The sequence below is a fragment of the Mus caroli genome, chromosome X, assembly GCF_900094665.2.
Source record: "Mus caroli chromosome X, CAROLI_EIJ_v1.1, whole genome shotgun sequence".
Lineage (NCBI taxonomy): Eukaryota > Metazoa > Chordata > Mammalia > Rodentia > Muridae > Mus > Mus caroli.
Genome location: NC_034589.1, coordinates 68,521,433 through 68,544,228, shown reverse-complemented (window position 1 = coordinate 68,544,228; position 22,796 = coordinate 68,521,433). Strand labels below are relative to the sequence as shown.

At 49.5% G+C, this 22,796-nt stretch overlaps 1 protein-coding gene across 7 annotated transcripts in view; it reads right to left on the bottom strand.

The window, feature by feature from the left end:
* Atp2b3 (ATPase plasma membrane Ca2+ transporting 3) overlaps window positions 1–22,796 on the bottom strand; it is a 69,757-nt gene that overhangs the window by 34,382 nt on the left and 12,579 nt on the right. For 4 of the 7 annotated variants that reach the window (XM_021152982.2, XM_029473501.1, XM_029473504.1 and 1 more), the window contains exons 2-11: window positions 15,211–15,538; window positions 9,557–9,754; window positions 9,200–9,457; window positions 8,636–8,761; window positions 7,964–8,089; window positions 4,370–4,411; window positions 2,831–2,995; window positions 1,992–2,206; window positions 1,205–1,447; window positions 194–435 (exon numbers count right to left, since the gene is read on the bottom strand). In XM_021152982.2, coding sequence (XP_021008641.1) covers window positions 194–435; window positions 1,205–1,447; window positions 1,992–2,206; window positions 2,831–2,995; window positions 4,370–4,411; window positions 7,964–8,089; window positions 8,636–8,761; window positions 9,200–9,457; window positions 9,557–9,754; window positions 15,211–15,418 — 1,823 coding nt within the window. In that variant the 5' untranslated portion in view covers window positions 15,419–15,538. The remainder of the gene's footprint in view (window positions 1–193; window positions 436–1,204; window positions 1,448–1,991; window positions 2,207–2,830; window positions 2,996–4,369; window positions 4,412–7,963; window positions 8,090–8,635; window positions 8,762–9,199; window positions 9,458–9,556; window positions 9,755–15,210; window positions 15,539–22,796) is intronic. The other 3 variants (XM_029473502.1, XM_029473503.1, XM_029473505.1) reach the window with 1 other exon arrangement.

The following is a 22,796-nucleotide window of genomic DNA, read 5'->3' as shown; positions in this document are numbered from 1 at the left end:
CTAGTAACAGAAAGCTGATTGACAGTGTATGCCCTATAGAGTTAAGAATGCATACTCAAACCTGTACTTGAATGACCAAGAGCCCGAATGTGGAAACAATCCAGATGTCTGACAGTAGACAACTGGGTGAATCAAATGCTAACTAGCTCCCTGCCATTTGACCCCTGGATCCTTTTTCCTATTACACACTCACTTTTTGAGCAGAATCTCTGAGGCTCCCTTGCTAAAGAGGCGGAAGCCACCATCAGGCATGCGGATAACTGTGCTCATAGACTTGCGAACTGAGTTGAAGGTGTACACTTTGTAAAGCTGATCTTCTGGTATCTGCTCCCGAACAGGCTGGAAGTCACGTTTCAGGTCCAAGACGAAGCCCAGCAGAGCACACTCTGTTTTGTTGCCCACTTGGCGTGGGAGAGCGCCTTCTTTCTCTGGAGGCTGTAGGCAAGAATAATCAGCTTGGCATCAGGGCCCAGAGTACCTTCTGTTCCATCCCCAAGGCCAAGGTTCTCATCCAATTTTGGCCATTGTGTAGCTAGGGGGTTGTGGCATGGAACACAGGGAGGGCACCCATGTTGACTACACAGGCTATGCCCTGTCTGCAAAGTGGCTCTTTATAGGTTTTCCATTATTTACCATGCTTAGAAAGGATGTCTATAGCCCACCTGTCCCACCCAACAGTAAGAGTACTCTGTCAAAAGTTCTTGCTTTTTCTTGTTCTCTAGAGATGGGATCTGTCACTAGCCTAGAGCCCCTAATTCCTACTTGTTTTTGCCTCCCCAGTGTAGAGATTACAAGCAGGCTGTTGCCTAGTTTTTCCTTTCCTTCCTTCCTTCCTTCCTTCTCTCTCTCTCTCTCTCTCTCTCTCTCTCTCTCTTTCTTTCTTTCTTTCTTTCTTTCTTTCAAACATGGGTTCTGGTAAGTGAACTCAAACCTTCATGCTTGTAAAGCAAGCACTTTTAATGACTGAGCCATCTCCTCAACCTTGGTCTTGGCCTTTTCTCCTCTGCTCTGGGTTTCCTTTTATAGTATGGTGGGGGCAAACCCAGAGCTTTATGTTCAGTAGGCAAATTCTTTACCAATACCACTCAGCTACATTCCTAGCAACCCAAAATTTACAAGTGGACCTAATGAACCCCTCAGGGAGGTTTATGCCATGCCACCAGCCCTGCCCCCTTCTCTCATTTGCCCTCCTAGCCATGCTCACTAGAATTTTGGTGGTGTAGGCACTGTTGATGGAGATGGCGTGAACCAGAAGGTCAAGAATCTTGGGGGTCAGGGCGCTGGGAGCTGGAATCTCTTTGTAGTGGGTGTCTCCTAGGTAGGACTGGACCACTGTCATGCGGTTGGTGGTGAGTGTGCCCGTCTTGTCAGAACAGATGGCTGTGGCATTGCCCATGGTCTCACAGGCATCCAGGTGGCGTACCAGGTTATTATCCTTCATCATTTTCTGTAATGGGCAAAGATGGTGTGGGAGATGCTTCAGTTGTTTACTCATAAGGATCAAGGCAATGTGAGTAAGTAACAGTAACAGTCCATTGGGTGACATCGGTCATCTCTGGGCTGGGTGGTAGCAAACTGAGAGAGTAGGGATGTAAGATCCAACAACTTCCATCAGACAGGGAACAGTGAGCTTCCAGGAAGCTACTTGGAAATTATCTTTCAGAGCTCCCTCCCTCTTCAGTTTCCTGCTATCTCTGTTTCCCTCTACACTCCACTGGTTCTTCCTTACTCTCCCATTAGCTCTCAGTGTCCCAGAACCTTTGAGGTCTCTCAGCTTGTTCTCTGCTCCCTTCACTGTGTCTGAGGGTTAGGTGGGTACAGTGGGACCCTTTGCTAGGATGTATTAGTAAAGTCTATCTTGCACAGTACCTTTCTTCCAAAGGCATCCCCAGCCTTCCCTAGTCCCCTCTACACCTAAGATGCCCAATGACATCCCACTCCAGTTTTGGGGTCTGTGTGATGGAATTAATTGTAAGTATTAGTATTATTACCTTGACAGAGTAAGCCAAGGAGATAGTAACAGCAAGAGGCAGGCCCTCAGGGACAGCCACAACCAAAACAGTGACTCCAATAATGAAGAACTTCACGAAGTACTGCACATACACTGGTGTGCACTCTGCCAGCCATACCCGGCCATCCACGACAAAGGTCTCAATCACAAAGTAGAGGACCAGAATGATGACAGTGATAGCAGACATCACCAATCCTGTCCAGCCATGGTAGAGAGGGGGAGAAAAGGAGGGAAGAAAAGTTGAGGACAATGTAGTCATGGCTGGCCTGAGTCCAGTCAGGGCCTTTGCAAGGGGTTGATGGATTTGAGATAAACAATTCGAGACATGACTCTATGGAACAAGAGGTCCCAAGGCAGTCTTTATTCCAGTTTCCCCAGGACAGTGTGATATAAAGAGTAGAAAGCTGAGGATATGAGATATACATCTGGGAGGGGCTAGCCATCTTCAGGTGTTGAGGCTCTGGACAGGAGATTCTTGATAAAGTTAGCAGCCTCTTGACTGTGATGTGGCCAGAAGCCTTGAGTCAGGGAGTCTGCTAGTTAATATGTAAGTGTGTGACTTAGGCCACACTGGGGGGGGGGGCGGGGAGGGTGGTACCCAGAACTTGATAGTCATGTTTAACTTTGGCTTGCATCTCTGGCCCTATAGTATATGCCACACTCTTCTGGAATACTATCCACCTCTCTGCACATGAACTTGCCTTAGAGCCAGGACAATCAATATTCTGTTCCTTGCATTCATAGCATCTGGAACTGATACTACTTCCAGGAGCCCAGTGTCCTCCAGGTTCCTGCCCTGCTGCCTCTGCCTGAACCTACCTGCTTTCCCAATCTGCACAGCCAGTTTTGTGAGCTTTCCTTGCAGGACTGACTTCTCCTTCTTGGGTATGTTGGCTTTCTTCTTTTCCCGCTCCTCCATTTCCCCACCCTCGGCGCTCTTCAGGGGTTGCATTTCCATGGCAACAGCCCCATCCTGCTTCTTAGCTGTACATAAAGGAAATCCTTGGATGATGTTAAAGCCTAGCATGGGTAAAGGGGCTACAAAGAACTATCACAGGAAATACATGTCTCATCATATGGGATTTAATGGAGCACTTTTAATGTCAAGTTTTGCAAAGGGAATCTGTAGGCTTTCCTCTGTTGCATCCTAAGCCCAGGACCTCCTGAGGTAGGCAGGTAACTGCAGCATTGTCCTAGGTGGGACAGAGAGATGGTTCTTTTGTGGGAAGGGTGGACAGACACCAGCACAAAGAACTTGTGCACAGGCAAGGTGGCCAGTCCTGGAATGCCCCAAATCTCAATACCTGAGAGAAGTCCTGTGGTTGGTCCAAAGAATGTTCTGGAGCCAAAATCTGACTCATTTGACTACAAATGTTCAAGCCACCCCAACTTTCCCCACCAGGGACACTAAGGAGTTCTTAGTATGAACTCCTCTTAGCCCAGGAATCCTTGATCAAATTGCCTCCTCCCAAGTGCTCTCAGGCAACCTTGTTCTGTCCTGATCTTTCCCTACCCCCTCTTAGATCAGGGGGCTCCCCTCATTCCTTCTTTTTAGCTCCTCAATTTTCATTCTTGCTGCTTTTGTGGAGGTGACATGGATGCCCCAAGTAATCAGACCCCCACACTTACTTCCTCCACTCTTCTTAAGATAACTGCTGCTTGACCTAGTAGTTGTGGGGGTACCCCCTGTTTTTTTCTCATTATACATCCCTTCACCTCATCTGGTATCCCAAAGCCACTTACCAGAGCTCTTTCCTCCTAGCAGCCTTGAGGACATGCCTGACCCTGTCTAGCTGTGTCACTCTAGCTTTGAGTCTCTGCCTATTGTTATCCCACTAAGCAAGGATCGCAGCCATCAGAATGCCTCCTTTACCCAAAGCCCCACCAGTCTCAGTTATCTTCCAGGCTCCAGCTGACTCTCCTTACCTGGGATCCTCACAGGACTAGCACCCAGGGATCTTGACAAGTTACCCTCTCTATGCCTCAGATTCATCATCTGGTCAAAGTGGTCCCAGGGTGTCCATTCATGGGTAATTCTCATTTGTGAACAAGCTCAAGCCATGCTTGATGGCCTTGGTACTGACCAGCTGTTTTCCAGGTGGCCCGTCTAGGCTTCAGGAAAGCAGTGTCTGGTAGAAGCAGCCTCCAAGGATGTCTCCTTCACTGCCAAGCCAGTATGGGACTTTGGGGCCCACTCACCTGCCTTTAGGTGCTACTTCTGCCCTGGTAGCAGGTAGTCCCTCCCCATTCCCCCTTGTCCCCCTCCTCCCCCAGGCTCTTCAGCTGCCCTGAGCCATGCACACACACGCACACGCACACACACACACACACACACACACACACACACACACACGTTACCTCTGGTTTGGCTACTGTCCATCGCCCCATCCTGCTGCTTGCCTACAATGGAAGAGGAATGACAGACACGGAGAGACTTGAGAACACCTGTGTGGCCATGACATACACAGAAGCACAGGAGAGTAGGGGGAGCTTGGACATATATGGCAATTTGTGCCTATATGGGGCAGAGGAGGGAAGGAGATGCCCAATTGCTGGTAGTTCTGAACTTGCCTAAGAAGGGGCTTTCTTTATGCTCTATTCCAGGACCAAGCCCTGTCCAGTGTTTTCTTGACCTTAGCCCCACAACTGAGTTTCTAAAGCCAGTCCTGGATGGGCCCCAGGTCAGGTAAAGTATCTATGGACAGTTTCTGGAAGGCCCATTGCCCTAAGTGGGTCCTCTCCTTAAATGTCTGATCTTTTGTACCCAACAGGAGGCAACTCCCAAGCCCTTCACCAACCCAATTCTTCTACTCTTCTCTCAGACCACTGATAGCAAGTATGCGTGTTTTAATGGGATAAGGGCTCTGTCTGTTTGAGGGTCCTGTTGAGTATACTCAAACTATGGGTCCAGGCCACTGTGCAGAGGAGGCCTAAGTATTGGGCACCTAGCAGCACTAGGGAAAAGGTGCAAAGACTGGGCTCCAGGTGGCTCTGTCTGAAGCCTCAGGTTTGATACAGCCCACAGTGATAGCCACTCTTTCTAAGGGCTGCACAGCTCCAGTGGCAGTTAGAGGAATTTATGTGGGAGACACATCTGCCCTAGCCCCTATTTAGGGAGGAATCTGCCAACATAGGATCAATTCCAATCCAGTAGCTCATGTCATTAGAGACTCAAAGGACAGACTTGGTGTCAGATAGCTTCTAGACAATGGGACACATTGGGTCTGGGGTCCCAAGAATGAAAGAGACACTTGCAACCAGAAGTATGGCATATATTGGACCCTCTGTGCATGTTTGGAGTAGTTTAGAGGTGAGGGAGAGTTCTTATATTTCTCTCTCTCTCTCTCTCTCTCTCTGTGTTCATGTCATATATATATGTATATGTATATATATATATATATATATATATATATATATGTGTGTGTGTGTGTGTGTGTGTGTGTGTGTGTGTGTGTGTCTGCCTGTCCATGCCAATGGACATTGAGGCCTCTGGATCTGCAATTGCAGGTAGTTACAGCCCAATGAGGTGCTGGGAAGCAAAGTGCTCCTAACCACAGAGCATCTTTCCAGTTTCATGAAGGAGACAAACTTCTAGGAGTAGAAGAGAGAGAGATACTCATGGATACAGAAGGACAATGAAATGACAGCAGGACACAATGAGTAAGTTCTATATCTGTAGACATCTAAGAGAAGGTTGACTATAACGCCAACCTGCGGGGGGGGGGGGAGAGCATGAGCTCCAGAGGATGGAGGAAGAGAGGTTTGGGAGCATTCCTAATAGAGGTAGCTTGGAATAAAGCAGAACATGCAAGGTGAGGGAGGGGCTCTGGAAGAAAAGAGTAGGAATCATTTTAAGAGGCAGGAATAGAGAATAAGGGTGGCAGACTGACAGGGAGCAACTTCAGAGCATAACCAATGAGTTGACAGAACCACAGGAATAAGTGAGATGGTAGAAGAGGCCCTCAGCGTACTCCTCCAGGAAGCTGGTCCACTCTAACTCCCTAGGTCTTACAACTTAGGAGTGTTATAGAAGTGCAAATAGCCTGTGGGAGTATCTAGATGAGGAAAAATCAAGTTCAAGGAGGAGGGAAGGGCCTAGGACCAAGCTGTGAAGAATATTTAAGGGACAGAGCAGGAGCTCAGGAGATTGGAAAGGTAATACAGGTGATGCCAGGAAAGTGCAGGTTATGGCAGTTCAAGGGAGAGACCCTTGGCTTCAAGGGGAGGAAGTGCATTTCCTAGAGGATCTTATATGTGAGGGGCTCTCTGTCAATCAAGCGGAACCAAGAGGGTACCAAGCAAGATCATCTATCTTGGGGACTCAAACTAAGCTCAGCTGAGCTTGTCTGTTCATTCCTGGAGCACACATTAAAGTTGCCCAGTGTAGGAGAATGCTAGGGCAGTGAGGTAGGAGTGGGTGGGTGGGGAAGCTCCCTCATAGAAGCAGGGGGGGATGAGGGATGGGATAGGGGGGTTGCAGAGGGGAAACTGGGAAGGGGATAACATTTGGAGTGTAAATAAATAAAATAACACACACATGTATGTATGTATGCTGTGAGATAACATTGGGAGGAGCTCAGTGTAGATAGGGGGCTTGGTGCAAGTGGAAGAAAACCTGGCCTACCTACCAAAAGCAGGGAAGTGTCCATATAGGGAGGCACAGAACCAGGCTGCCAGGAAACAAGGATAAGGATAATGGAAGCTTTTTGATGATAGCAGCCCTGCCAGCTCATGTCTCTCTGCCCCTTGGGACAGGGGGATTTAAGAGGTGACCTAAGGCTAGTACTAACTTGTCCTTCCTCATGCTGGTCTGTCCCTGTGTAGTCTAAGACCAATTGTTCTGGCTCCAGGTCTCCTAAGATGGGCATGCATGCATCTGGAGATGTCTGCTCCCTGGTCACCTTGGGCTGTGGGAAAAAACTGAAGATAGATTGCTTATCAGAACTATGGTATATGCCTGAGTCACAGAAGACCAGAGCCTGGTATAGGGAAGCTCTGTAACTCCATGGCTTTAAGTACCATGGCTGGAAGAAGGCAGTATAGTAGCTTTGTGCTAGGGAGCCTGGGGTCATCAGAAAGGTAGACTCTAAAATTCTGTTTCTATCCATTACTGTCCCCAGGGCAGGACTACCACTTTCTGGAGAGCCTACTTTCCCAACATCACCCAGCACCCTCTGGTCCTGGTTATCATTTTGAGACCTATTCCTTTTTATTCAGGAGACTTCCATTTTGGATTTTATGACACCCTCCTCCTCCAAGATCTTTTGTGTGAGAGCTGAGCACCTTGAGAGTGGGCATGAAGACCTCAGCAGCATCTTTGTTTCTCTTCCTTCCTTCCTTCCTTCCTTCCTTCCTTCCTNCTTCCTTCCTTCCTTCCTTCCTTCCTTCCTTTCTTTCTTTCTTTCTTTCTTTCTTTCTTTCTTTCTTTCTTTCTTTCTTTCTTTCTTTCTTTCTCTTTCTCTTTCTTTCTCTTTCTCTCTCTCTTTCTTTCTTTCTTTCTTTCTTTCTTTCTTTCTTTCTTTCTTTCTTTCTTTCTTTCTTTTGAGACAGGGTTTCTTTGTATAGCTCCAGCTGTCCTGGAACTCACTATATAGACCAGGCTGGCTTCAGACTCACAGAGATCCACCTGCCTCTGCCTCCTGAGTGTTGGGATTAAAGGTGTGTGCCACCATACCCAGCTTCCAGCAGCATCTTTCAAAGTGAGGTAAGAGGTTACATTTCTGTGACCACACTCCACCCCAGGGACAGATGTACCAAAGCCATCAGGGAATAGACATCTAAGGAAAGCTGCCCCTACACAGGGGTCATTGGCCTGCTGGCTGCTATGGAAAAATACCAGAAGGATCCCTAAGAATAACCAGAAGAACCAGCATGCAGATGAAGAAGCAAGAACAGGAACATAGAAGAAACTGCATCATCATTGCTGTACATTGGAAGTCATGGCTGCCTTACCTTTCTTGTCTTTCTTCTCCTCCTCCTCTCCACCTGCCCCAAGCAATGTAAAGATGATGCCTGTCTGGGAGTTCACACCAACAGCTGTTACCACCATTCTTCCAGAACCTTCCATGACATGAGTTCCTGGCACAGAAACACAGAGGAACTAAGATAAAGATTTGTACAGCCTGGTAGGACATACTCAGCAGCCATAAGCTGGCTCTTGAGGGTTTTCCTGAGGCAGGTATGGGTCTTACAGAAGTCAGTGTGACTATTGGCCCCTCCATCTAAGCTTTTCTGTCCATTTCCCATTAAGATAAAAGTGGGTTGAATGAGAACCTTCTAGAAAAGGAACAAAGCACTCACTGGGTCATTTCTAGTCTGGATGTGGAAGGAGCACAATATTGACTTCAGAATGCTCTCCCTTTGGAATGTCCTATTTATGATACCAAGGACTCCCTTGAGCAGGGAAGGCCCATGTCTTTGCCCCATGGCTGAAGCCACACCACCAGGCCTTCAGTAACCTGCTCTGGCATGGCAATGGGTAGCATTCTCAGACTTCCCAACCAAAGGGCTACTCAGGGAGACCCTAGCTAAGACAAGTCCGGCAGGATGACTTAGCTGGGGATGCTGGGCCAAATGGCTTTCAAAGTGACCTTACACTTGGCTAGTTAGGCAGGTGTCTCTCACCTGAGAGCAGCATAGGATCTTTGTCTGCTGATTTTCGAACATGGTCCGACTCGCCGGTCAGGGAGCTCTCATCAATCTTGAGGTCATTGCCTTGGATGAGCACACCATCGGCAGGCAGAAGATCTCCTATATACCATCCCAGGCCAGAATCAGAGGCTATGGGTTCATGGGACCTCCCCACCTTTGCTATTTCCCACCTTTCCCAGGGGAGGTCCTGTCATCTGGCAAAGATCTGGGGAGCTCTCTTCTTTCAGCCTCCTCCTTTGAGGGGGATCATCCACATGTAACCACGTTGTCCAGCTCTCGTTGAGCAGGGACAATGGTTGTATTGTGGAGTAGTGGGAGAAGACCTCCTCAGAGGCTATGAGGTCAGTGTGGTCACTGTTGTGTCTCAAACTCCTTTTCTGCCCCTCCTTACAGCCCCTATGTGTCAATCTCAGGGTGAAAACACACAGACCACTGGAGAGACAGTCTGAGCTTGAAAGGGGTTTCACTGGCTCAACCTTCCCAGAAATGCTATTCAGATGCTTTCTTGGCAGAGCAGATGAAGATGGACACACGTACCGTATTTGACCTGGGCAATGTCCCCTACCACCAGGGCTGCCACAGGGACCTGGAGGAGCTGCCCATTTCGTATGACAGTAAACTTCTGCTCCTGTTCAATACGGCTCTGAAGACCTCGGAACTGCTTTTCCTTGCTCCAGTCATTGAAGGCTGTGACCAGTACCACACAGATGACAGAGAGTAGGATGGCAGCCCCCTCAATCCAGCCAGCTTCAGCCTCTCCTTCATCCTCTGCCCCACCAGACACATTCCCACAGGCTGTGTCCAAAGACGAAGGAGAACAGAAAGGAAGGAGAGATTAAGTCATGGGAACCAAGAGCTAGGACCTCTTCCCAGCCCAGAATCTTTACCCCTTACCTTCACTTTCCTCTCCAGGAGGTGCATAGAAGGAGAGGCCCAGGGAGACGATAGCAGCAACCTCCAGGATGATGAGAGTCACGTCCTGCAGGGCTTCCCACACCAGTTGCAGGAAGGTCTTAGGCTGCTTTGGGGGGATGAAGTTCTGCCCATAGATCTGCCTGCGTTTCTCCAAGTCATTGGTGTTGTCTGCCAGGCCTACGTAGTGCCCCAGAAAAGTGGCAGAAGCACAGAAGAAGATGATACCAGCTAGCCCTTGATGCCATTAAGCATCCCCGATTAAACTGCTGCTGCTGTTGCTGCTGCTGCGAGAGTGGCCTTTGTGGCTTTCTGACCAAAGCCTGTGCCTCTAGAATTCTGGAGTGGATACTTAGAGTAGGCACAGTGGTACAGGCCTGGTACTATAAGCCCCAGGACCAAGCATGGGGACCAAGTACAGCCCTCACAGGGAGTACCTAGCCTGAGAAAGGGATGGTAGCCTAGGAAAGGTGTTATCAATTTTCTGATGCACTTATAAAACAACAGGCCTAGGGAGGGAGGCCCTGTGTCTGTGGATGTCTCAATTACTGAAACACTAACCCAGGCCATGTACCTTCTATGTCTGCTGTCGCTTCCATGTCTAAGCTTTCTGGGAGAGATGCTGGCAGAGACGTGATAACACCCAACAAGGGAAAGAACAGCAAGGACCTACGAGGGTACTACATGGCCAAGGATAGCTAAGACAGCAGCTAGAGGCTTCCTGGGTTGGGGTGGAAAGTAGGTGAACCAATACCTAGGCGGCTTCAGTGGATTTGTGGAGATATCATCAATCAAGGGGATCCAGGTAATATTAGCCAAGTTTTATGCTAACACTTAGAGTCTATGTCTCTTGCAGAGTGCTGGCCACTAGGCCCCACACAGGCCTGCAAGATGGGACTGAGCATTTGCTACACTGGCACCTCAAAAGTGAAGCAGCCCCTGGACCTTGGCCACCCTACTTGATGCCATTGGTCTACTTGGTTCAAAGACAGTCAGGGCCACATAGCCTAACTTGCAAAAGGAGCAAAGCACAGGGGAACCAGGGATCAGGGACATGGGAGTGTCCAGAAGCATAGTTTGTTGAAAAAGATAGAGCAAAGTCTTCTGGAGGTTGATGGAGGCCTACTTTCTAGAAGTTTCTCATGGAAGGAGCAAAAAGAATGAGTGTGAGAGAAAGTTCTTTGGTCCAGTGACCTACACAGGAGATTATCTTGTGAGGAGATGAGGAAGACTCTCGAAGTTCATTGAGATGGAAGTATGGAGCCAGCCAGCCATAAGAAGCAAAATCAGAAGTCTGTGGCATTGCATACCAAGCTATGGTCTGAGAAACCAATCCACTATGTTGTGCATGGAGGCTGTTCCACAGTGTGGATGGTGAGGGGGACACTGCTGGAGATCGAAAGGACCAGCACCAGGAAAGGACAACAGGGTTTCACAGAAGCTGAGCTATTGTGCCAGGGTTGAGGAGAGGATAAGCCAAGGTCAGGTGTCCACAGTGCCTAGGAAGTGCCTAGGCACACGAATTCCCTATACTTTACACCTTCTCAGAGCTTGGCCCTGGGGCCAAACATGAGCTCTCATCTGGAGGCCACATGAACTTACATCTAGAGATGCTCTGCAAAATTCAGTGGCCAACCTCCTCAGGAGCCTCATGGTTTCCTTTGGTCTCACAATGACCCCTTCTCATCCAATTCTGTCACTTGTCATCCCTGAGCATGAGAAATGGGGATGGCTGAGGCTAAGGAGACTGTCAATACTGAGAACAAGGAGGGGAGAGGAAAAGGAGGTTCCAGTGCAGGCCCTCTCAGTCTTAACATGAGTCACTTCAGTCAATGCAGGGTCCAAAAGCAGAGAGGACCTTCACTCTAGGCTTCAGGGCCCTGGAGGTAACCTCTACATAGATCTCAGGCAAGTGAGATGATACTACACTCCTACAGGCTGATCCAGTCCCTTAAGTTCACCCAGGACTCCAGTGCTATGCCCCTAAGGGACCAGCTCCATACTGACACCTAATGGATGGCAGCTTGAAATTCCCATCAGTAGTCACTGGCATGGCTTCGACCACCTGCTGAAGGAGCTGAGTGGTGAGATAAAGGGTCACCCAATCCATGGGGCATGCACAGCAGGCTGAGTTCAGTAAGGCTTATAAGACTCAGTCCCACACCAATCACCAATAAGGAAGTGCTGGCAGTGGGCCTTCTGCAGAGGATCAGGGTGGAGCTTGAATGAAGTGGAAGAACTGAGAAGAGCAAAAGTCACAACCAGCACAGCCTTGGCACGTTCACACCATCTAGCCACACAGTGTCCTTCCCACCCAGAGGGCTGCAGCTGTTCCTGCCTTTCTCTCCCTGGCCTCATTGAGCCTGGCCTGGGCTGGCAGCTCAGATTTCTGCTGGGGCCAAAGGCCTCTTTCTGAAGTCCCGCAGCTTCCCCAGTAGGATGTCTTGGAGGCTTCAGTCTCTGTGGTAGCAGTGGTGGGGACAAGGATCAAGCTGGGGGTGGGGCAACCTTTCCTCCAGATTAAGCCTTTTCTCCTTCAACTAAAGGAGCTATGAGAGGTGCAACATTACAAGGGATGTACCAGAACTCTGAGCTCCTAGACACTTGGGGTTTACACTGCCCTTGGCCTGGAGCCCCCAGAGAGGGGAAGTGACCCATTCTAACTTCTAGAAAGCCCATGATTCCCATGGCACCATGTGACTCTGCTTCCTGACTATCCTACTTCACATGCCCAGATTGTCCCCAAGGCCAATAAGGCCCTTAGGCTCTTTTCCCCGGGAACTCACTCCCTTCCCCTCCTCTGCCTTGCCCTTGGCCTTGGATCGGCCTTACCGCTGCAGTAATGCCTCACTGTCTCCTTTGCCTGACACTGGCAGCTGCCTTCAGATTGACCCTGAAGTACGAACCTTTCTCTGGGATTGGGGGTCCTAACAGGTGCCACACTGCCATGCTTCGTGTGTAGTAGAGAAAGCAGCTAGCTGTGGCCCTTCTTGTTCCAAGCACATGCCCACCTAGCAGGTCCAAGATATGGGGACAGAGGGTGGATGTTTGGCACGGACACACATGGGCTGCTTGCCTAGAGCAGAGGCCAGATGCCATCAGAATTGGATTAGGACCACATTGTGTTGGCTCTCAGCTAATCTGCTCCCTCCTTCTTTGGACTGCCTGTGGAGAACAGACAAGACAGGGGCATGGCACTGAGCCCCCTTACCAGCCTACCCCAAGGTTCTTGAGCAGCAGGTAGGCCCTTCTTCAGCATGGGTTCTGGAATCCTCTGAATTGCTACAGAGGCTAAGAGATTAGTGGATTAGTGCAATAACTGCCAAAGTCCCCTCTACCAACATGGCTCCCTTGTCTTCTGTCAAGCCCCTTCTGGGCTCCAGGGGATTGGCATGGGGCCTGGAGTACAGTTAAGCCCTCCCTCTAAGAAGGCCTGCTGAGGAGCCTGCCTGCTCAAGGTTTGCTGAGCCAAGGAAATGAAGGAGTGAGAGTCACCTGCTCCTTGCCTCACACAGCTGGGCCCAAGGAGCCTGGGGGAAAGGGCTGGTCCTTAAGCTGCCATAGGGACTTAGGGTCTCAGAGGCTTGTTCGGGGCTGAACCACCCACCTGGGCACCTGCTCTTCTCTATACCCACCCCATTTAGAGGCACCAGATGAGCACTGTAGCTCTGTGGCAGAATCGGGCAGGTTCCCAGGGGCCTTGACATTTTAAATATTTAACAAGGCCTGACAGGCAGAGGGAAGAGCTGCCAGCTGAAGCCCATCTGTTTCCTTTGATCTGGGAGAGGCCAGAGCCCTTGCATCTAAATAGCCCTCTACCCCAGCCTTCTCAGAGGCCCTAAGTCCTCGGGGGGGGGGGCAAGGAGAAGGAAGGAAAGAGATCCTTTGGCATGGAGCCCAGCCATCTGCCCTGACAGAATGCTGCTTCAGGCTGGTGAGTGTGTGCGTGCGTGCATGCGTGCGTTTGAGGGCATGTGTGCTAGGCAGGCTGAGTAGGTTGTCCATGGGTGTAGCAGTCCCACAGCTTAGTTCAGGAAAACTCAGATGGCCCAGGGAGACCATCAAACCTTGAGTTCTTAACCTGGCCCATGGGCTTGCCTTCCCCTATCTCTAATGCTCCCTTGGGCCCATGCACTACTGCCTATGGACAGATGATGCTTTCTTCAATCCACTCGGGGCAAGACTAGAGTAAGAGCATCTGGTGTGTGCCCACCCTAGAGGCTCTGGGTTGGGTAGGACAGGGGATCCAGGGAACAGGAGGAATACAGGTGGTGGCAGCCAGGACTTGCAGGACTGAGTGCACCAAAGTGCCACAACTAAATGTGCAGCTGATAAAATCAATCAGCATTGGCTGAGAAGCAAACCTGGCACCAGGATGGGTTAGGTCCAGTAACCCTGCCAAGCTGGTGTCAGATGGGCTTGAAAGGATTCCAGTTCCTGAAATCTGAGGCTAGAGTTAGCTCTTTGAGGACCCTAGTCTCACCACGGAAAACTCCAGCACCAGGGAGTTAAGGACCCAAGATGGCAGATCCTCCACTCTGGATATTCTAGAGTACTCTCACCATGTTTCATCCAGAGGCTCACTAGTGTGAGACCTGCACTGACTCAGGCTCATATCTCTCTGGGACAGCCTGTTATTGCTGTCACTTATGTTTGTGTGTGTGTGTGTGTGTGTGCGTGCGCGCGTGCGCACACGCATGAGTGTATGTGCTCATATATGCTAATGACTAAAGGTAAACGTCTAGTGTCTTCCTCTCTACCAAATTGTGACAGAGTCTTTCACTGAAACTAGAGTTCACTGATTTGCTAGGCTGGTTGATACACAAGCCCCACAGATTTTCTTATCTCTGTCTCCTCAGTGCCATGACTACAGGAACACACTCCATGCTCTGCTTTTTACATGGGAGCTGAAAACTCAAACTCATGACTTCATGTTTGCAGAGCAAGCACTTCACCTACTGGGCCATCACCCCAATCCCAATCACCACTACTGCTAATGGTACCATGTGACTAGTGGGCCCTAGTTTGGGTCTGCCTTTCCCACAAGACTCAAATGTCTCTAAGCAATCCTTAGGCCACCCCTTCCTTGCATGGAGAAGGACCCCTTCGACTTGAGTCCCAGAGGGCTCCACATTGAATCCCCCCTTTTTTCCTGGTTCCTCTTAACTAAGCCCAAGTTTAAGCACAAATATATAGACAGAGGTGATGGTTTCCTCTTCCTTCACTAGGAGACAGTTGGCACTGCTTTGTTTCTTGGAAAGAAGAAGTTGAGGGTTTCCATTTGGATCCTCCACCTTTAGTGGCCCTAATCTGCCCCCCTCCTCTTTTCCTCTTGTAGGGTGGAAAATGACTGATCACAGAGGTGTGGATGAGGGCTCAAGAAATTAATTGCCCAGTGGGTGATAATCTGCCCTTGCACAAAGTACCTTCCAGGCAAGAGAAAGTGACTGAGCAGAGGGTAATAATCAGGGTCCCAGTTTCTGTGTCCTCCAAGGGTCAACTGGGCCTTACTTTCACAGAGCCATTCAAGGCAACCATAGCAGCAGCAGTATCACAGAGCCCTGAGTATGCCCCAGGGGGAAGAAAGACCCCATGTTCCTAGGCTACCCCTTTCCCTGTCCAACCTAGTGGCTTACCCTCAGTAGGTGAGGTCTTCAGCCTCCTGCACAGCCCGCTGACATCCCCATAGGCTTCTTGAATCTTCTGCAGTGCCTCAGCACCTCGGAGCTCCATGAGGCTTCGTAGTTCTGCCAGTGTGCATCCAAAGCCACCCACATGGGGCACTTCCCGCTGCTGCTGGGGCTTGGGGTGGAACTCAATGGAACTGTTTGCCATGTCGCCCATCCTGTCTGTCAGCCTTCTCACAGGTGCTGCTTCAACTCAATTGCAGCTAGGGACAGGTGTCCACCTAAGATCCCAGTGCTGAGGCAAGGTGGTGGTGGAAAAGAGGCTAAGTGTGAACACCTGGAGAGGAGGAAAGAAGATGCCAAGAGACTGGTTCAGACAAAAATGAAGGACCAGGGGTCTGGGATTCTGCTGCAAATCTTTATTCAGTGTGCTTTATCACTCATGAGTGCCAAATAAATCTCCCAGGCCTCACTAGATAGACCCCCCCCAAGTCTTGCCTATTATGACTATCCAGAGCTCTAGGGTTTGTTTAGGTGGGGAAGCACCAGCTAGCTCTCACTGCCTCTTTAATCCACTTGAAAACCCATTTGGAAAGAAGGCAATACATTTGGCGTCAAGAGTAGCTGCTCTTGCTTTATATGCACAAGAGATCAGTGCCCATCATCAGCTTCTTGTTGACCCTCCCATCTTCCCATTCTTGCCTGAATAAGACTTGCTCAGTGCCCACTGCTCTGCTCTAAATACCCAGCAGCCCTCAGTGGCTCAGGTCTGGGCTGTTCAAGGTTCCAGAGGATAGACTGAGCTACGGAGAGAGCCAGATGGGTTCCTTGTCAAGGCTGAGTGTAAAGGGTTTTTCTGTGGCCCTCAGAGTGTCTGGGGGTAGGAGGAGGAGAGGAGGAAGCCCAGTGGTAAGCAGATAGTAGAAAAAAGGGGGGCGGTAGGGAAGGAGGTAAAGAGGAATGGACAGGGAAAGGAGGGTAGGGACAAGGGAAATGAAAGTGGAGGGGGACCAGAATAGGGCACACAGGAGAAAGCCCAAAGCAATCACAGGTCACTAGTGACACTGCTGACACACTACTACCACATCCAGATGACAAAGGAGCTAAGGTCTTCCTTTCTGAAAACATCCAGAGCACTACCAGGTCATACAATCGTCCCTTTTTTAGGGCTTCCCGAAGCTATTATATTTATCTTCTTCATCAGTGCACCTTACCTTACCTAGGAAACTGCTATCCCCTGGAGTTGCATCTTTGGCCTTCATGGGGTCTGAATGGAGCCATTAGACCCCATTGGACCTGTCCTCCTCCTCCCTCAAGGCCATGTTCCCCTAGAACTAGCCACAGAGCACAAGGCTTTGGACTTTATCAGTAAACAATATGCTTGGCCAGACTAGGCCTCTCACCTTTGGGGGAAAACTGGTTCAGAACAATCCTCTCAAAATCAGAACTCAGAAATCCATCTAGGTTTCTGATGTAGAATCACCAGTGGTGAAAAAAAATAACCTGGAGCCCAGAAGAAAGACCAAAAAGCCTTTATGCAGCTAAAATAGAGACGCTTAACTCCATGACCTTTGCTCTCCAGGTTAGTTCCGCTGAGCCCTATGGGTTGCCATGAATTGAGAGTATCACACCTAGAGGAAGAGCAGATGCTTTAGGGAGCAATAAAAACATTCCCGCTCGTGCTCCAAACATGGAGCTTCAACTCTCAAGAAGAAGTGTGTGTGCCCATTGACAAGGGTGGTGGGTGGGAAAGGGGAGACTTAGAGTGCCCATCCCAAGTGGTTACCATTTCACAATTTGGGTGCCCGAGTGTTAACAGTTTCATTAGTTCCTACATGGAGCAGCCTTCATTTCTAGAAGATGTGGGAAGAAAATGGCAAATACAAGATGACTTCCCCATATTTTTCCCAATCCTATGTACCTTTCTCTCACCAAGTCTCCCAGTTGGTCATCTAACAAATATTTACTGAGCATCTACTACATGGCAAGCACTGACCTTTTGTGTTAGAGGTCCACAAGATTAAACTAGTTGATTTTCTCTGTGTGGCTGAGCTGTAAGAAGTAAGGTTCGCTTCAGAGGCCCAAAGCCCTGGAGTTTCAGGGAAGGCCTCTAGGAAGGACAAGGGAAAGAAAAGACTGAAAGGAGGAAAAGCAGCTAAGCAAGGCTGGGGGAGGGGCAGAGACTGCGGCCCTTTTGCTTGGCTGAGCAGCAGCAGCCAGAAGCACTGGCTCCGAGATGCCAGGGGCAAGCAGTGGACCCATGGGAAGCTGGGTAGAGTGTGTTCCTTCTCCTGGCGCTCTGTGAATGTGCCATGCCAACCACCTACGAGAGGGTGATAAATATCACTCTCTTGTCAGCACAAGAAGTTGAGGCTTGGTTAAGGGAAATGACAGAGCCAGAAGAAATTGAGACTGCTCCTTCAAGGTAGCTATGTTAGCTTTCAAGTGATATCTGCCTCCCTCAACCCCTACCCCAGGTGACCTTGGCTTAGGATGGTATCCTGACCACCTTCACCTCTCTGACCTCAGCTGAGTGGCTCCCTGATATTCCAGTGCATAAGCAGTTGAGTGCACCTGTCCTCTACTTCTGCCACTCCCAACGTGTTAGCTGCTGGAGAAGATGAATAGGTCTGGTTTGTCTGTGTAGGCACTGGCTTCAGCCAGTACAGCCCCCTATGAGTCAGCTTCTTAGGCAAGGCTGCAAGGAAAGGTCAGATCCACAGGGCTATATGTACCCAGGTGAAAATGTGAGAGGGGGCACTTTCAGCTCTTGTGGAGGGGTAACCAGTACTTGTGTCAGGTAAGGGCCTATTCGCCTTGAGCTTGAAGGCCCGGGGCTCCATCTGAGGACCTGCATGTTCCCAGCTGAGTTCCCTAAAGACTCCACAGGGACTCTTCAGGAAAGGGAAGCCAGATGAAGGATTTTACTCCTTGGAAGCCCATTAATCTTTTCAGCTGTTCTGACCACCTGGAGATGGGGGAGCTCTTAGGCTTGGAATGTGAAGTGAACAGCCTATTGGGCTCTGAGATGGGTACATGTTTTTCAAAGCAGATACCTGCAGGCCACTGCTACAGTCACCCAGGGCCAGAAGTCCTGGAGGAGGCCAGGACTTCCCTAATGTAACTGGAACATTTCTGACATGCACCTCCTCCTCCCGGTTTCTGACTTGCAATGTAGAGGTGCTCCTGACTTTGGATTGCTGTCATTGCTGAAGATGGCTAGACCTTCAATGCCTCATAGACCCTGGGTAGGGAGGTAAGTCCATTATTTCTGATGAGGTCAATCCATGTTACCTCCTTGTATCCAGAGGGATACAGCTGGAGCTCACAGAACCCCTGTTCCTTGTGACTGTCCTGGGGTCAAGCTGTCCTCCCCATCTCAGTATTCCCCAACACCCTGACTGGCAGTCATGGCTAGCTCCCTTTTCTCCATCCCCCTCCCAAGGCAAACATGACACTGTTTACCAACAGAGATCTCCCTAAAGGCTAGCAACTGGTTGCCACACTGCCCTGAAACCTCCTTTCCCTGGCTTAGGCACTATCACTCCAGGAAAGTCTTCCCATAATCTGTGATTGGATCTGCCACACACCTATTCAATCTCCAGCCCCTCCTCTGACTTTGGCCTGTTCCCCACGCCCCACACTGGCTCTACCAGAGACCATGTCTGAGCTTCAACAGCACATCCTTCTCTCTTGTCACCACCTGTTGATTGATATCCAAAATGCTTCTATTAGTTCTAATGCTCCTGTGGAACATTCTCTAGAATATATTTACCAGTTAGTTTTCCAGCCATAATTAATTGCTGCTGAGCCCAAGATCCCATAGTCCATTCCTACTTCCCAGGGCTGGCCATAGCCATGAACAGGAAGTACGTTTACCTGCATCCTTAATTCTTTGAGACACATTGTTCACCACTGAGTTGCCAAAATGCACTGAGTAATCTATCCCAGATGGCCATAGGGCTGGAGATATTAGTGAATGGGGCCTGGTTCATAGAGAGAAAATCTTGGAGTTCTGTAAGGTGGGTAGCATTATCCTGCACAGCATGAAGCCAGTACTGGTGGCTACTCAAACTTTCCTCATCTTCATTCACTTAACAGGCCACAGGACAGATAGAAGACATCAGTTGAGAGGAGGTCCCTTTGAGTGACTCTTGGCTGCTGGAGAGAGCAGAAGGCATATGTTCTCCTCATCCCTGGGTTGTCTGTAAACCTGGATGATGGCCTCCCCCAGTTTTAATAAGGACAGCAGCCATCACTGAAATGGCCAAGAACAGAAGTGACTAGGCCTATCAGTTCTGCAGGCCTGACAGACTTTCCGGCCTGGGCTGGCTGCCGAGAACGGCCTGTAGGCATCAAAAGGGCAGAGAAGGTACCATTTCTGTGCTCTTTCATCTTTCAGACCTTAATTGGCTTAATTGAATTGAGAACCTCCACAGAGGGGCACTTGGACCTTCTGGCATTTGCTTCAGTCTAGCACAAATTGGCCAATATCATAGAGAGGAGAGAGAGAGAGAGAGAGAGAGAGAGAGAGAGAGAGAGAGAGAGAGAGAGAGCAGAAACTTGCATTGGATTCTCTGGCTCAGCTCACCCTCACTGTCAACAGGTTGCTACCCTAGGAGATAGTAGGGTTTTGAAGAAGATAGTACAAGTCCAGACTCATCACCCAAAATGCCTTCTGGACTCTTCCATCCAGTGAGACCTGGACATTTTAATCCCTTGAGGCCCAAATGGAGCACCTACTCTTCTACTGACTCAAATCTGCTTGACCAGATTTGACCAAGCTTGACCAAGTTTCTTCCTTCCTAGCTCTTCTCTCCTCTCTCTCTCTCTCTCTCTCTCTCTCTCTCTCTCTCTCTCTCCCTCTTCCTCTTCTCCTCTCTTTCCCCCTCCTTCTCTCTCTCCACCTTGAATGGGTTCTCTGCCAGTTCCTTGGGTTTCATATATTTGCTTCCCTTGAGCCTAGGCAGCTCTTGGGCAGCAGTTCCTGAGGGAAGAATTCTCTGCTTCTCGGCTTCCTCTTGTGACCCCACTCTTGACACTAAACTTTGAGTTGTCAATGCCCATGGGATAACAATACCTATAATAAAACCCACCAACCCTTACTGCAGCTCACTGTGCACAATACTTGTTTCACAGGGGGAATTGGGGCTCAGATGGGACCAGAGACCTTAGGCATTAAGCTTTTGTTTGATGGTCAGAGGTGAGTCCTAGCTGCTCACATTAACACACCCCATTGTTACCCTTGAGTAGCTTCTCCAACAGGCTCAGGTAGAACCCTTTGTTCTACTTGCTCTGTAGGGCTGCCCAGCCTCATGTTAAGAATAGTCAAGCAATAAAAAGCAAAGTCCACTGCTATTCCCCATGTCAGAACTTTAAAAATGCATTAAAATTCAATATATGGACTGGAAACAGTCCAGGGTTGCCCTCACCTAGCACTAGCAAGACTGTGTGAACATATGTCTCATACCAGTGATGGGACATATGGCCACCAAATACTGCCACTGTTCCTATGGTAGATATCACTGGACACCAGCACCAGCTGCAGGCCAGGAAGTCCCAGTCCCAAGTTACTTCCTAGTTTCTGGGCTCTGAGTGACAAGAACAGTTTCCCTGAAAATAAAATCCAGTTCATGACTCCTGGGCTTGCCAATGGCTCTGGTGCTAGAACCAAGTTTAGGACCTAAGGCAAGAGTCTATCTAGATGGTCAGGAGGCAGAAACCTGGGCCCCTTCACCACCCACTAGTATCTCCCTATGGACTCACCAAATTAGGCCTCTCCTTCCAGATATGACTAGGGCTCAGCAGTGTGACTCACTGGGAGGTGGGGGGAGAGCAGTCCTTGAATTAATAGGCTCCGGCATCTTTCTATCTCCAGACACCTAGAAAACAGCAGTCTGCCCCATGTAGTGGAGAGAGAAGGTCCAGGAATAGGAGCAGAGGCATAGCTCCTGCCTTATAGTCAGATATCCCAGCCACACTTGTACACTGGGTGGGGCCTGGGGCCCAGCTAGGGAGCAGGTGGGGAGAAAGTCTGGGAGGAGGGAATCTTGCAGGGCAGCTGGCTGTCCACTCCCGGGTCTTACATGATGGGGGCAGATACAGGCTTGGCTTGGGAGGCTGAGGATGGTGCTTTAACCCTTGATTTCTCACATCTTCCTTTTCACCACAGGGCCCTTGCCTTCTTGTCCACTTCTGCCCCACCCTTCTGCTTGATACACCTTGGTGACCACCCAAGGACAAGGCCAGCATGCAGCCAGAAAGGGGTAGGGAAGGAGCCAGGCAGAGAAAAGCCTCATTAATATTTCAGAGACACTGTCACTGCAGCTCTTGGGCCCTCACAGCCCCACCACTTTTGCTGGTCGAGGGAGGAGGATGGGAAAAGAGAAGGAAATAAAACTGAGAAAACAGATTTAAAGGGACAGACCCCGCCTCCAATACCATTCTACCCTTGCCCTCCCCCCTGTTCCTGGTACAATCTGTGCACACTCTGCTATTGCTGCTGCCACCACAGAATAGCTCTAAGCCTAGAACAGCTTTGAGCAAAACCAATAACAACAGAAGAGGATCAACCGACACCATGGTACCCCTCCTTGCTTGTGCATCCACCTGACTGAAGTCCTGCCCTTGTAGGCAAGTCTACCAAATCCACCTGGAGAATTGGCTGGGGGCTGTCAACAAGGCCATAGGGATCCTTCTCATCCTGAGGAAAACCAGATGCACATAGGAAAAGAAGTCCCAAAAGAGGCTCCAATTAAGGAGTATGGATCCCAGAAAAACCTACACTCAGAATCATGGGGATGGTACAGATCTAGACAATGCCTAATTCTACCCTTGTTTGTGGGTGGTTCAACATCTAATTGATAGCCAATCACTTTAGTCTTACGTAGGGCAGCCCAGGCAAGCCCTGCATGACCCTCCCCACCTGGCAATCTGTCCAGCCCAAAGGGGGTTTGAGACCTCCACCCAATCAAACACCCTTCAAGGGCATCCTATGCTCAGCCAAGTTTGTGGCCACATATTTGCCTGCTTTTATAGGTTCTGGTGGGGCTCCAAGATCTCCAGTCAGAATAGGCCTCAGGAAAGAATGATAGATATTGCAGCCACAATGCAACATGTCGTGGCAGTTTCTGAAAAAAAAAATTCAGCATCATATTACAGCAGCTCTTCATCTTGTAAGAGTAGAAAGCCAAGACCCACAGAGACTTGTATAGCCACGCTCACAAAACATTATTCACTGTAGCCAAAAAGGTGGAAGCAGCCCAATGTCCATAGATGGACGACTGGACAAACAGATTGGGTGTCCCTCCATTTGCCTATAATGGAAAATCAGTCTTTAAAAGGTAAGGGGATTTCCACACATTCTATGATGTGGTTGACATAAAAGGACAGAGCCTGTCTGGCTTCACTTCTTGGAGGTCCTGAGAGTCACTAGCTATATAGAGACAGGCAGTAGGATGATGGGTGCTGAGGGCTGGAGAGGAGGATAGGGAGCTGGTGTAGTGGGGCTGAGATGCAGCTTGGGACAATGAGCAAGTTCTGGAGATTGATGGTGCTGATGGTGGTACAGCAACGAGGATGTGGTACATGCTTCA